The 15,809-nt window shown below is 32.3% G+C and overlaps 2 protein-coding genes across 2 annotated transcripts; one reads left to right on the top strand and one right to left on the bottom strand.

Moving 5' to 3' along the window:
- Positions 1-7,152: 7,152 nt before the first annotated feature.
- Positions 7,153-9,832, top strand: LOC107031300. The gene is given in 2 exon segments (XM_015232619.2): positions 7,153-9,499; positions 9,502-9,832. Coding segments are annotated over 2 exon segments (1,563 nt in total). The 5' UTR covers positions 7,153-8,052; the 3' UTR covers positions 9,618-9,832.
- Positions 9,833-10,532: 700 nt separating this feature from the next.
- On the bottom strand, positions 10,533-14,006 carry LOC107030866 (heat shock cognate 70 kDa protein 2-like). The gene is made up of 2 exons (XM_015232094.2): positions 13,680-14,006; positions 10,533-12,506 (listed from the first exon to the last, which is right to left on the bottom strand). The coding sequence occupies exons 1-2, from the start codon at positions 13,891-13,893 to the stop codon at positions 10,771-10,773; spliced, it is 1,950 nt and encodes a 649-aa protein (XP_015087580.1). The 5' UTR covers positions 13,894-14,006; the 3' UTR covers positions 10,533-10,770.
- Between the last annotated feature and the right edge of the window lie 1,803 nt (positions 14,007-15,809).

Below are 15,809 nucleotides of genomic sequence, written 5' to 3'. Positions count from 1 at the left end.
AACGAATGTATGTGCACCCTCAACTTTGCATGTGGGTCAGTTTCTGCCAAGAAAATTAAAACTAAAGAGTGATTAAAAAAGAAAGTAAATATTATTTTTAAAACATATCAAAAAAGAAATAGAACAAACAACTAAAACAAAGACATGACAAATTTGAATTTCAAGAATTAGAACGTTTTAATTTTAACGTTGTTAAATATGAAAATTCATTTAATCATCAAAATTTTAAAAATATCACCTAAATTGAGACGAAGGAGATATTAATTACTGAGACACTGAAATGTTAAATTTTTTTTGTTGACAATTCGATTTCGGGGTTGGATATACTTACTGATTTTATGGCATTATTTTAATTATTATTTTTTAAAATAATTGTGTGTTTGACGGTGCTTTGGTGTATACATGGAAATCTTCAAGAACAAAAATGAAATGCTGAAATAATTTTTTTAATTATATATGCTTTGATGATACAAAATATTTATTATATCAGTGTAATTTAATATGTGATAATTATTTATTTATTATTTTTATAAAGTTATTTATTTGTGGTTGTTGACTTGGAGGAGGTACAGTAGTGGGAGAGGTGGAGGTGGAGGAGATATCAGAGAGGTGTCTTTGGTGGTGGTTTAAGTGGAGGTGCGGGTGGTGGAAAACAAAGTTGATTCAGATAAAAGAAACGAGTTATATGATTAATTGGATCGGGTCGAATTAAAATTGGTTAATTTTAGTTGATTGGGATTTTCCATCCAATTGAAGGATACAAATGATGAGATTAGTAACGGCACGAATAAGAATAACTTCATTTTAACGTTAAAGATATAGTCAACCAATAAAATAAAGTTGGTGATGGGCTTGGAGTTTGTGGACCATATAAATGGTCATTTGGATCATTTCTATTAGGCCCATATATAGGAAATACAAAGATGTATACAAACCAAAACGAACGTAAACATGCGTATATATACATGCTCATTCTGAATCCACAGACTCTAAATTATGAATTTGCCTACGAGACTCCGGCAACAAACCTATTAAACGTTGATGCGGAGGAGCCAATAATGTAGTCTCCGCACGACAAAGCGGGCAATTTCGATGAGAATGTAACCACACATTTATACATGGTACATGAAAAATATGCATACATTGAGACAATACCCTAACTTCATCGCCTTCCAAAAATTCACCTAAACATATACAACACATATCTTCTTTCGTATCCTTGTTGTACCTCGATAAAACAATCAATTGCACCATTGAATTACTCGTGCTCGTGCTACTAGACGTCTCTTGTTGAGCTCTAGCACGAGAGCGATTTTGACTTTGACTTATTGGGATAGTCGTGTTTTGCTCTGGAGGATCAGATGAAGTGTTTTTACACCATGATATTATTATAAAATGTATAATAACTACGATTATAGCGCCAACTATGATACCAAGAAGGCCAACTATAACAGGGTTGATTTCGAGTTCTCTATAATGATGTTGTTCTTCTCCCATTGTTGAAGAATGATTTGATCAATAAGGTTTCAATTTTATTATGATAAACATAGTTGGAATGTTTAATTTGTAAGTCAAGTAAGGCTTGAGCATTTGTACTTAATTATATATTTGTCTACATATATACAAGTTCTTACTTGGAATTTTAATTTGTTAGTATATATTATGTATAGCGTTAGAGGCACGTTTTAGTTACCATAAAATAGTATATAATATAAACTCGAAAGGACTATTATTTTGGAGCAAAATGATGATTTGAATTTGCATTACTTGGTAGAATTGTCTTTTTTTTTTTATTCGATATCTGATTTGGAATCTGACTAATTGATATATGCATGGAGATTTGAGAAGTTCTAATTTGAAAGTAAATCGCTATTTACTGAAACCACTTACTTTCGCGTTGTTCTAATTTGAAGGAAAATTGCGAGGCATACGTTGTGAATTAGATACTATACATTTATATCGAACAAGATAAAAGTTTCTTTAAATTTATGACTTGTGAAATTAAGTCATAGTAAGAGCACTTTAGGGTACAATTTTTTGGTAGGTAGATATATACAACTGCAATTTCCATAGCAAACAAAACTATAGTTATGGAGCGCAATTATCGAAATTATAGCTATCGAACCTTACTATATCTATTATTTTTGTTATTTCTCAAATTTTTTACAAGTCCAATCTTGACTCTCTTCATAGCCCATATAGTTGAATATTGGGCTTTGAATTTTGGATCCAAAACATAACTTGGACAAGGTTTAAGGAATTTGCGTAGAAATTTATGTTATTTTACGAGTTATAATTTAAGCATTATTCTTATACAGTCTATCAGACTTTAAGTAAATATCTATTTTACATTGTTCGCTAGTTAATTATATTAGAAAAATTAATTTGTTATTCAATTGTGCACAAGTTATATTGAATTAATATAGTCTAGTATAGTCTTCATTTTACATATTAAATATTTTTAAAATAAAAAATAAAGGAACCCCCCCCCCCAACAAAAAAAAGTAGTAATGATTCATGTTTCCACAAATTCATTTTGCTTGCATTCCAAACAACATTTATTTGACCTTAATATATATATTATTACTTCTTTTTCTTTAAAAAGAGATAAGAAAGTGAACTCATTATTAGATGAGTATTTTGGACCAAAAGCTTAAGTGGAAAATAATTGTATTTAAAAGATGAACATTTTGATATATAAGTAGTGATGAGTATTAAGTATTATTATCAATAATTGATAAGAAATGTGACATTTTTTACATTTCTATCCACTTGTCCCTTATTTATTTTTAATTAAAAGTGATATTTACTCTATTTCCTTTTACTTATCTAATTTACATTTCCACTTATAAACGATATTTATTAATATATTATTTTACTAAAAAAAAGTTAATAACACTTTGCAACTCCAAATTTGATTATTAGTAATTCAGTTAATGGAAAATAATCATCCAATTAAATAGGGAGCATTTGCTAAAGTGAATATGTAACAATTTCTGTTTGATTGCTAATCAGAGTTATTCATATAGAGATTAGTTATGTAGAGATGAGATTTATAAAATTTGATTACTCATTGTATTAATTATTTTATTTTTTACATTGGATAAAATAATGTATTAATTGATTCATAACTTATACATATTTTATTTACGAAAGATTTGTAAAATGATAATCAAACATAGTACACTTTCCCTTTATTATTGTGATTAAAAGCACAAGGACAATCAGTCATTTCACTTATCTTAATTTTGTACCAATTTTTAATCATTGATTATAATATAATGTTATTTAATCATTAAAAAAAATTATCGTTTAGCTCCCTAGAAGGTGATAGTCCTAATAAGAATGCACATCTTATAAATTTATTTTCTATTTTAAAAAAAAATGTTTTTCTAATATGTTTCATTTTAAGAGTCAGAAATTAAAAAATTAAAAAAAACTCAGTGCTTTCTCACGTTTTAGATTTTATCTTTTAAAATAATATTTCTTCATGTAGGGTAGGTAAAAAAATCTCACAAGAATTGTTTAAATTCAAATAAAAAAAAATTATTTTTTTATTTGATATGATGCTCTTCAATACTCTATTTCACATTTAAGATTGGATATTTAATTCACGAGTAATTTAGTTTGAAGGTTCGTTATTGATAAATATTAATTAAAATAAATATTGGTCTGAAATTATATAAAGAAATGAATCTTAAATTTAACTTAATTCTAAAAAATAATTTATATAAAGGCAAATATACGAAGCACGTGAACTTATAACTTGCTATAAAACTAAATATTTTATATACATATTTTTTAAAACTGATCTAATGTAATATGTTGATGTTCACTATAAAAAATAAAATAAAAAACTTAATGATCCACTTGATTAAAGGCTCAATTATTTAGTAGGAGGAGCAATTTTCTATTCTCACTTATTATTTGATCAATCAATCTCCGTTTATAATTATAGGAAAATGGTCTGAAATATTTGAATTTTGATCGATATTGTTATAATGATATGAAACTTTGAAAATGATCTTTTATCCTTTATACTATTTAATTATATATTTTAAAGGTATATACGTGTTCACCTAGACATTATAAATATTGCATAATTATAAATAGTAATGTGTCCACATGAACAGAAACATACCTTTAATATACACTATTAAATAGTGCAGAGGACAAATGATTTTCCATAAAATTTAGTATCGTAACAATAATTTTAACCAACGTAAAAATATTTTTCAAATCGTTATAACTATCAAATTTTTTTTTTTGTTTTTGCTCCCAAGACAAGATTTGATCGTATCTCGATCCTATACATTTTTTTTCATTTTAAAAATGTCTGTGTTCATTATATCATTATTGAANCAAATAATGTTTCTTTTGAAATGATACAAATTTTTACAAAAACAATTTGAAAAAAATTTAATTATTAGTACAATATTCAATACCTAGTTCAAACAAAACCCTCCCTAGAAGGTAACTGCGTAGATTATGTACTCTTTCTCGTATTTCTATTTGTATAATTTATTTCTTTAAATAAATATACGACTATTAGCCTTGATTTTTTTAAAAAAAATAATCTCTTATATTTAATGCTTGTCATTTTATAAATTTAATTTTCCACTATTTTAATATTAGACTAATATACAATTGAATTTTAAAGTTTAAAGTTTAAAACTGAATTTATAATTTATAATTTAAATTGGATTTAAAGATAAAGCTTACAAAAAGTTTAACGTTTAAAGATTTAACTTTAAAATTTCAAATCGAAGTTTTATAAAAATTTAAAGATTTAGTTAAGAAATATTAATAATTTAATTAATTGTTTTAATGAAAAATTAAATGATATAACTATATATTATTTAATTTAATAATATTAAAACATAATAATTATATATATATATATATATATATATATATAAAGTAACAATAACATATATTCAATAATGATATAATGAATTATATATGTAAAAATAATTGAGAGAAGTACTAAAAACCCTAAAATTGACGTGAATTAGTAACTTTGTTTATGAATTATTGGTAGTCATAAGAACACTCCATACTTGATTATTTAAACTTAAATGCATTCATGATCTTGTTATATGAGTGAAATACACTCCTAAATTTAAGTTTAGGAATGTTTTCAATACTTCTCCTCACGTTTTATTAAGAGTTTCACGCTCTTACAAGAGTTTGAGACTACTTGTTATGCCATTTAGATATTCGGAGACGTATTTAAGTACAACTAGTCAAGTAGATGAGTATTTTCAAAATGACATAATACATATATTAAATCCTAAACTTGGCTTCAAATTTTAACTTTGATCTCAAACTTTCATAGTGTACAAATAGGCACTTTAACTATCCTATCTTTCAATAAATAATTCGCGCCAAATTTTGATGTGTTTTCAGTACTTCTCTCTAGATTTTATTAAGAGTCTCACGCTTCTACGAGAGTTTGATATCATTTATCATGCCATGTGACTAGGGCAGCTTATCGGACAGACAAAATAGATAATTTCGCTTAACGGTTAGACCTATCGAATATCAATTTTTAGATTTACTAATCCACTAGTCAACCTATAAAACACCGGTTGGTTCCATAACGGATTAACAATTGTTGAGTGGGTGAGTGCGTATAAGCACTTCGCCAAAGTTTAATCTATAGGAGTTAGGACTAACAAAGGAAAAACATATAATTACTCTTATACATTATGGTAAAATATTAAATAACGCTACTATATCTAAAATAAAAATGTAAGTATAGTAACTCCTAATAGTTTAACGGTTTATCGGATGAGGAAACTGAATAATCCACCCCATACAAATAAGTCGTTAATTTTATTAAATTTTAATATGTTTCCAAAACGATTTACCTTAAAAAGAAATTGAATAATCCACCTTTATACCAAAAAGTTGTTTATTTTATTAACTTTTAATATATTCCCAACAGTTAACCGTTTATTTTATTAAATTTTAATATGTTCCCAACCGTTAAACTGTCAAACCGTTAACTTAATCTCGATAAGTCAATTTTATGGTTGATTTAACGGTTACAATTCTGTTTCGAACACTCCCTACATGTAGTAGGTCATGAATGTAATTAAGTTTAGTTAGTCAAATAGAAAATTATTTTTAAAATTGTCAATAGTTTCAAGATAAAATAATTCACGTTAAATTTAAAAATATTTTCAATACTTCTCTCGATATTTTATTAGAAGTTTCAAACTTTTATAAGAATTTGAGACCCATGTTACGTGACCGAACCCAATTAAGGAAACACCATTGGAAAACGGTTAGACCTTTTAGATTTACTAATCCACTAGCCGACTATAAAATATCGGTTGATTTCATAACGGATTAACAATTATCAAATAGATGTACTGTCTAACCTCTAATGTCCACGATATCTTCTCTTTTTATCGATAAATACATTTTCCCAAAAAATAATAATTTTTTAGCAGCAACAAAATTAAATGGATAAATTAATTCAGATTTTCAGTTAGTTATCCCATTTTCATTGTTCTTCCACTTTGCCAATGACTCAATAAATTGCAACATATTTTTCATGTACATATCCTCAGTGCTTTTATGATTTTAATGGCTTTACAACTTTAGCCTATAGGAATTAGGATTAAGAAAGGAAAAATATATAATTACTCTTATATATCATGATAACATATTAAATGAGGCTATTATATCTAAAATAAAATGTAAGTATGGTAATTTTTATTGGGTTAACGATTTCTCTGATAAGTAAATTGAATAATCCAACTCCATACAAATAAGCCGTTTATTTTATTAAATTTTAATATGTTCTTAACCGTTAAACCGTTAACTTAATCCCGATAAGTCAATTTTACGGTTGATTTAACGGTTATAATTCTGTTTCAAACACTCTTCATTTGTAGCAGATCATGAGTATAATTAAGTTCAATTAGTCAAATAGAAAAGTTTTTTTAAAAGTTGTCAATAATTTCAAGATAAAATAATTTGCGTCAAAATTTAAAAATATTTTTAATACTTCTCTTAATATTTTATTTAAAATCTCGTATTTCTATAAGAGTTTGTGATCACGTATTTAAGTTCGATCAGCCAAATAAAATAAAAAAAGCAAACACAATTAAGGAAACACGGTTGGAAAACGGTGATGATTCTTGATTTTTCTGTGTCAATCTCAACAGAAACCAACAAATTTGTCCCCTAAACCTCACAGACCCCATTTTCCAGCTTTCTTCTCCATTTGGGTCTCTGTCTTTCTCTCTCTATATTCACTTTTCTCTCTCTATATATCTCTATCTCCACCCCCTTTTGCCCCTTTTGTATTGTGTGTGTGTATGTATGACGAATTCTTGAGAGAAAGACAACAAAGACTCAGTCAGATACAAAAACAAAAACAAAACAAAAAAAAGAGATAAAGAAGAAGATGAGGGTGTTAATTTGGACCATTGATTTCTCTTCTTCTCTCTTCTTTGTTGCTCCTGCAGTTTTAAGGTATTCTTCAAAAATCACTTCAGATTTGGTACTTTTCTTGGGTTTTGGCTTCATAGATTGGTAATTACTGTACATCCACTATATTTACACCTTTTGTTATTAAAAAAAGAAAGAAAAATATTATCTTTTTATACTATATAGTGATAAAGATTCAATTTTTATATTGTTTGTGTTGGAAAAAAAAAAGCCTATGTACTTTTACAGAGTTGATTTTCTTGGATTTGGGCTTTTGTCATATAAATAGGGATTTTTTGTTCCTAAAAGTTCATTCTTTTGTTGTATAAGAATTTGGGGTTGTGTGGGATTTCCCTTTTTTTATTTTGGGTATTTGCTGATTTTCCAATCTGGGGTTTTGTTTGTTTTAGTGGTGGTTTGATATAGGTTTTTTTGTTGTTAGAGAACTTTAGTATAGTTGTTGTGTTTGTAAAGATTTAGTCTTTTTGTTCAAGTTGTTGTTTTGGTTTGTTAGTATTGAAGTTTGTCATATTAGCTATTGTTTGTCTCCCAAAGAAGAGGAATTGTGAGATAGAAGATACTGTTTGGTGTTGTATTGGGCTGTCGATGGAGAATCATCATCCTTCGACTCGTTTGTCCATGGATTCGAGTGCATCTTCTTCACATGATGAGTTAGACCTTGAGATGAATAGACAAGTAGTCATAACATGTCCACCTGATATTAATTTGCCTTTATCAGCTGAGCGTAGCCCTCCTTCGCAGCCATGGAACTCGGAACATTGTGATATTCTTGATGTCGGGCTTGGTACACAGGTTTATGAGACTGAAAGTTCTATTAGTGCGTCTAAAGTTGGAAGGAAATGTGCGAAACGTTTGGATAGTATTTGGGGTGCTTGGGTTTTCTTTAGCTTTTATTTTAGGCCTGTGTTAAATGAGAAATCGAAGGCAAAGATGGTAAGGGACAGTAATGGATATTCCGGGTTTGATAAATCTGATCTCCAGCTTGATCTATTCATGGTTCAACATGACATGGAGAACCTGTATATGTGGATTTTCAAGGAAAGGCCTGAGAATGCACTGGGTAAGATGCAGCTTCGGAGTTACATGAATGGGCATTCTCGTCAAGGGGAGCGCCCGTTTCCCTTTAGTGCTGACAAAGGTTTTGTTCGATCTCATAGAATGCAGAGGAAGCACTACAGGGGGCTGTCGAATCCTCAGTGTATTCATGGTATTGAGGTTGTTTCATCTCCCAGTCTCATGGTTCTTGATGAAGAGGAGCGCAAACGATGGATGGAACTCACAGGTAGGGAACTCAACTTCAGTATTCCTCACGAAGCAAGCGATTACAGTTCATGGAGAAACCTCCCCAACACTGAATTTGAGCTTGAGAGACCCCTCCCGCCAATTAAGAGTAACCCGCATCCCAATCCAAAGAAACTGGCTAATGGATCAGGGCTTAATTTGTTAACTCAGCCATCGAATCACAGCAACGGGGACGCAATGGATCTACTACCTGCGAATGGGAAAAGGAAAAAGGATTTCTTCCCTCACGGAAATGAAGATGAGTGTTTCCTGCAAGTAAATCCTCCTTCCTATCAAACTCCAGATCTTGAAATTCACCCAACCGAACCGCATTGGTTACATGACTTTAGTGGGGTGATGAGGGATGTCTACGGGCCAGTAACAGCTGCAAAAAGCATATATGAAGATGAACAAGGTTACTTAATCGTACTGAGTTTGCCATTTGTAGATCTTCAAAGGGTGAAAGTTTCCTGGCGAAACACACTCACACATGGTATAATAAAGGTATCTTGTTTAAGCACATCTCGTATGCCATTCATCAACAGACAAAACAGAAGTTTCAAGCTTGACGAGTCATCCTCAGAACACTGCCCTCCAGGTGAGTTTGTCAGAGAAATTCCTCTTTCAACAAGAATCCCAGAAGATGCCAAAATCGAAGCATACTACGACGAATCAGGAACTGTGCTAGAGATGTTGGTACCAAAACTTTGTGAAGGACCTGAAGAACATGAAGTTCGTGTTTGCCTCCGTCCTCACCTTGGAGGAAACGACCTCATGTTGACCTAAGTGTAGATGTACTGGTGTGCCTGTTTGGTGAAAGGGTGCACCAACTTAAGTTTCATATGATGTTGGTTTATGCAATTTTATGATCTATTTGCACACACTAGATGTTGTTGGTAGGTTTTGCCAGACTAGCTGTAGCTTCTGTTGCAACACAATTTGGTATGATATTCAATGCTAGTTTCAGTCAGTCTATGTAGAGGATGTTTATGTTGGTATTCGATATTCGAATATGAATTACTTTTAAGTTTTGACTTGTTAATGTGTAATGTCTTAATGAAAGAAGAACATGTGTTGAAAAGAGTATCCCAATCCCAAATGAACCTTAATGGAGAGCCTATCTTGTATCTAAGGACCACAAACCAAAGGCAATGGAGTCATTGGTTGTGTCCCTCATAGAATTAAGTAATTGTGGTCAGCACAGCATGTGACCATTAAGAAAGCTGAGTCAAATTTTACTTCTTTCTTTCTTTCTGTACAAGTGCAATAAATAGCGCATGTCATCATCAACTTCCTAAGGGTGTGGTGTGGTCAATGGTGGCAACTTGGTCCCCTCTTTGAGTATACTACTTTTTCCCTTTAATATTTTGTATGTATGAGGAATAGTCAAAAGAGTTAACTACGTGCTAATTTCATATTCCACTTGAATTAAGAAAGTGGGATAACTTAAAAAACCTTTAAACGACACAAGAGCTATCAATGGAAAATCGACCTTTCAGATCACTAATCGTCCAATTATCATACTTGGACATTTCCTTTATCACAAACTTAGGAGTAAACATAATTATTATTATATCAACTAACAGATACTTCACAATAAACTAAATCCTGTATTTTAACCATGTCTAGAATAGGTAGAGAGACATGTTATAGTCAACTGCTTTATATTCAATAAAACATGCCACTGATCAAAAAGAGAGCCAAAACTAGCAGCCACAAGCATCAAATATTAGAGTGAGTGGTCACAGACAAATAAAACAGTGAATATTTAAGGCATAGATAGATAGATCAAACGGGACAGCAGAGCTTTTTAGCAAAATCTGAAATTATGAATCCGAAAAATGATAGTATACTTGATAAACAAGTTCAAGCCAAAATACGCAGAAAGTATCACCATTAACTAAAAACTACAATGCAGAAATAATAAAATGGAGTTTTTGGGGATAAATCTTAAAATGGAGTTTCTGGGGATAAAACTAACTGACGAAACCAAAAACATGAGGATTGAGGAGCGAAAACAGCTTAGTCGACCTCCTCGATCTTAGGACCAGCACCGCTGCCACCGCTAGGAGCAGGGCCATCATCACCCATGTCAGCACCCATGTCACCGCCAGCACCTTGGTACATCTTGGCAATAATTGGATTGCAGATGCTCTCCAACTCCTTCATCTTGTCTTCAAATTCATCAGACTCAGCAAGCTGGTTGGCATCGAGCCACTGGATGGCCTGCTCAATGGCCTCCTCAATCTTCTTCCTGTCTGCCTCAGGCAGCTTGGATGCAATCTTCTCATCCTTGATGGTGTTCCTCATGTTGTATGCATAGTTCTCCAAAGCATTCTTTGCCTCTACCTTCTTCTTGTGGTCTTCGTCCTCAGACTTGTACTTCTCTGCTTCTTGAACCATCTTCTCAATCTCCTCCTTGGAGAGTCTACCCTTGTCGTTGGTGATGGTGATCTTGTTCTTTTGTCCAGTAGTCTTGTCCTCAGCAGAAACATTCAAGATACCATTGGCATCAATGTCAAAGCACACTGTGATCTGAGGGACTCCCCTGGGAGCAGGAGGAATACCAGAGAGCTCAAATTTGCCAAGCAAGTTGTTGTCCCTGGTCCTAGTTCTCTCACCTTCATAGACCTGGATCAACACACCAGGCTGATTGTCTGAGTAGGTTGAGAAGACCTGCTCTTTCTTGGTTGGGATAGTGGTGTTTCTGGGGATCAACACAGTCATGACACCTCCAGCAGTTTCCAGGCCAAGAGAGAGAGGGGTGACATCCAACAACAGCAGGTCTTGCACCTTCTCGTTACCTTCACCGCTCAAAATTGCAGCTTGTACGGCAGCACCGTAAGCAACAGCTTCATCAGGGTTGATGCTCTTGCAGAGCTCCTTCCCATTAAAAAAGTCTTGCAATAGCTGCTGAACCTTGGGAATTCTAGTGGAGCCACCAACAAGTACAACATCATGGATAGAGTTCTTGTCCATCTTAGCATCTCTTAAACACTTTTCAACTGGTTCCATACACTTCCTGAACAGATCCATGTTAAGCTCCTCAAATCTAGCACGGGTGATGGTGGAATAGAAATCAATACCCTCATAGAGAGAATCAATCTCAATTGTGGTCTGAGCAGTGGATGAAAGGGTCCTCTTCGCCCTCTCACAAGCAGTTCTCAACCTTCTAAGTGCCCTAGGGTTACCACTGATATCCTTCTTGTTCTTCCTCTTGAATTCTTGAACAAAATGGTTGACCATCCTGTTGTCAAAGTCCTCACCTCCGAGATGAGTGTCTCCGGCAGTAGCCTTCACCTCAAAGATACCTTCCTCAATGGTGAGGAGAGATACATCAAAGGTACCACCACCAAGATCAAAGATCAACACATTCTTCTCACCAACACTAGTTGCCTTCTTATCCAGACCATAAGCAATGGCAGCTGCTGTAGGCTCGTTGATAATACGCATAACATTTAAACCAGCAATAACACCAGCATCCTTAGTGGCCTGACGCTGAGAGTCGTTAAAGTAGGCTGGCACAGTAACCACGGCATTCTTGACAGTGGAACCGAGGAAAGCTTCAGCAATCTCTCTCATCTTAATGAGCACCATAGAAGAGATTTCCTCAGCAGCAAACTGCTTTTCCTCACCCTTGTAGTTGACAACAATCATTGGCTTATCACCAGGTCCAGCAATGACCTTAAATGGCCAGTGCTTGATGTCACTCTGCACTGTGGCATCACTGAATCTCCTACCAATCAACCTTTTTGCATCTGCATCATAAATAAATTTGTTCAAGATATATAAACCTACAAACTAAAAAAATTTACTCAACCAAATATTAATTACTTGAAGGAACAAATTTAAATACAATACTTATTACTTAAAATTAGATTTTCCAACCACAGCCTACTGACCAAGAAAATGCCTATCATATTATGTAATTAGTCCAGCAATCAGAAATTTACAACCAAGCCACACCAGACCTCTCCAAGTCGGTTCTCCTGACAACTTCACACTATAATAAACATAGATAAAACAATAAAGTGTGCAGAGTATCTAGCATTGCAACCTTTACGATTCTTCAAATATACATGTCAAAATTTAGATGGAGTACAAACAGGTTCAAACTCCATACGGACATGTCAAACAAGATATGCCACAGAAAAAGAACTTCGAACTACAAATCTTCAAATAGTTTAGTTATATGCAGATTCTTATATATAAGAGCTAAGCTTACAATATGAAAAGCAAATTGATCCAAGTGCAAATAAACTCAAAAATTATATGGTCAATCCAACTCTATAAGCACAAGCGAATAGTAGATCATAGAAATAAAATCAATAATCATCTTCATAAAAATCCAGCGGATCTAACTGGAGATCTACAGTAGGTAAACTTACAACGACAAGATCTTAAACTTTATTCTGATTATCGACAAAGACATGAATCTATAGATATTACTGGACTAATCAAAGTAGCACAACTTCCAAAAGTCCCAATAAACTTATCATACACAAGACAGAGACACATAACACAAGTGGAAACAATATCACAAACTAGTAACTATCATACTAGTCATGAAACTTGTAAGATATGACTAATACATTACATCTACTTACGTAATATCCAAATCTTTATTAAAAAGAACTAGATCTAGAAAAACTGTATCCAAATAATTAGTAACTGCACAAGTACGCATGAAAATATTTATCTAACCTCAGAACGTAAAAACTAAAGCTTCACAGTAAATCTAGTCAGATCTAGCACGAAAAGCAAGCTAAACTGATAACCAATCAACAAAAAATGGACAACAGTATGAAAAACAGAGATTGATACAGAATCACAGATCATATAGTTAGCTAAACTGATTAGAACGACGGCAGGAGTATAAACATATACAGACTGATAAATCATGAAATGAAAAGAGTAGATCGAGATCTTACCGAATACAGTGTTGATAGGGTTCATAGCGACCTGATTCTTAGCAGCATCACCAATGAGACGCTCAGAGTCAGTGAATCCAACATAAGACGGTGTAGTCCTGTTACCTTGATCATTAGCAATGATCTCAACACGATCATGTTGCCAAACACCAACGCAAGAGTATGTGGTACCAAGATCAATACCGATTGCTGGACCTTCACCCTTTCCAGCCATATCTACTACTGTAAATCTCTCCTTCGCTTAGTGTCGGCGAGTGTTTTGAAGAAAGGAGAGGGCAGTAAAATGAGCTTTGAGGAACTAGGGTTTGTAAGGAGGAAGCATGAAATGAGGAAGACGAGACTTTATAAGGAGTAGAATTCTAGAATGTTCTGAAACCCTAACACTGTGAGAATGTGTTTATAGCCGTTGGATCTCTGACATGATGATTTAACGGTTGTGATTCGTTTAACTTAATCTCGCTAGCCAGATTTGACTAGTTTTTGTTGCTTCCCACTTGGCCAATACAGTTTGGCTATTTATGGCTTAGTATAGTAAAAATAAAAGTAATTGTTTCTTTTTTGGTTATATAAATAGCATACCATAACTATACAAATTCTTTTTTTTTAAAAAAAAAAATCAAATTTTATTACATTTATAACATAATAAAAATAAAAATTATATGTCACGAAATGAAATATTTCGTTGTGTTGTTGGTTTCATTATTTACAATTCGGAACTTACTTCTATCTATAATTACATTCCTCTCTCTCGTCTCTCTCCCCTTTTTCTGGAAATCTCGCTCGTCTCTGTCTATTTTTTCAGTCATCTCTTGCTTTCCCTCTCAACTCTCTGCTCAGAATGTCTATCGATTATGTACTACAAGTCTCTCTCACACTTTATACAAACACAAATCATACACATGCAAATGTATAGTTTGTGCTTGTATTAAGCGAGAGAGAGACTGCATATACAAATACAAATACATATATGTCCGTCCTATACACTTATAATTATACAAATACAAATTTCTTTCTCTCTCTCGTTTGATACAAACACAGTATATACAAAATATAAATATATACATTCTGTTTGTATAAAGTGAGAGAGACTTGATATACAAATATAAATGTACAATTTGTGTTTGTATAAAGCGAGAAAGACTTGATATGCAAATAGAAATGTTTGAACTCAATTCTACTACACATACAAATTGTATGCATATATATATATATAATCATTGATATATATGCATACTAGTTTACATATATATAAATCTAACTAATATACAAATAATATTCACATCTCTCCACTCTCTGCCCTCTCTCACCTCTTTTCTCCCTCTCACAATCTCGCTCAACGCTCTATTCCCTCTTCAATCTCGCTTGTCTCTCTCCTCCCTCTAACATGTAGCTATGAATCATAATAGACAAACTATATATGTAGCTTAATTGAATTATTATTAGTAACTATATTGAAAATTTTCCTTTTATAACGATCAATTTGGTGTGATCGTGTCATTACCTTAATATTTTCTTCTTGTTTTGTCTTTGTTAATCATATTTCATCTTTTATTCTACATTTTAATAGTAGCTCTACCTTGTACCGTACCTTTTTTGTAGATTTATCATTCAAATTATGGACGTGTAACACTATGTAATGATTGAGAACGATACAATGTATACAAATATTGTATTCATCAAAACTATATAGTACGATACAGTACAATAAATACAATATAATACGATATATTATGAAACAATACGTAACAAGTAAATGGATCAATTAATATTTATATTCTTTGTTAGTTATTACCACTAATAACAGATAGTATTAAATAAATAGTATTAAATAATATTAGTATTTACTGTGTACTAATACTAGTCCTATTAGGATTAGTACTCCTTAATCCTAGTCCTATTAGGATTAGTACTCCTTCCTATATCTCCTATATATATCTCCCATGTATTCCCTTATTAGGTTAACACTTCAATACAATCAATATTCCTTCATGGTATCAAGAGCCAGAAAACCTAGATCTTCTTTTCTCTAGATTTTTTTTTCTCTCTTTAGGGCACCGATCGTTCCCTCTCTTCTCTTGGGCGGAGGCAGCCATGACAACCGAGGTGGATCCTCTCGATTCACTTCCTTCT

This window comes from Solanum pennellii, chromosome 9, assembly GCF_001406875.1.
Source record: "Solanum pennellii chromosome 9, SPENNV200".
Lineage (NCBI taxonomy): Eukaryota > Viridiplantae > Streptophyta > Magnoliopsida > Solanales > Solanaceae > Solanum > Solanum pennellii.
Note: the sequence above shows the minus strand (reverse complement) of the source record. Positions and strands in the feature narration are given on the sequence as shown.

Excerpts from the sequence above, each read along its gene's own strand:
- LOC107030866 (XM_015232094.2), bottom strand. The coding sequence starts at position 13,893 with ATGGCTGGAAAGGGTGAAGGTCCAGCAATCGGTATTGATCTTGGTACC. Across the intron at positions 12,507-13,679 it reads CCCTATCAACACTGTATTCG|ATGCAAAAAGGTTGATTGGT; the intron begins GTAAGATCTCGA and ends TTTATGATGCAG.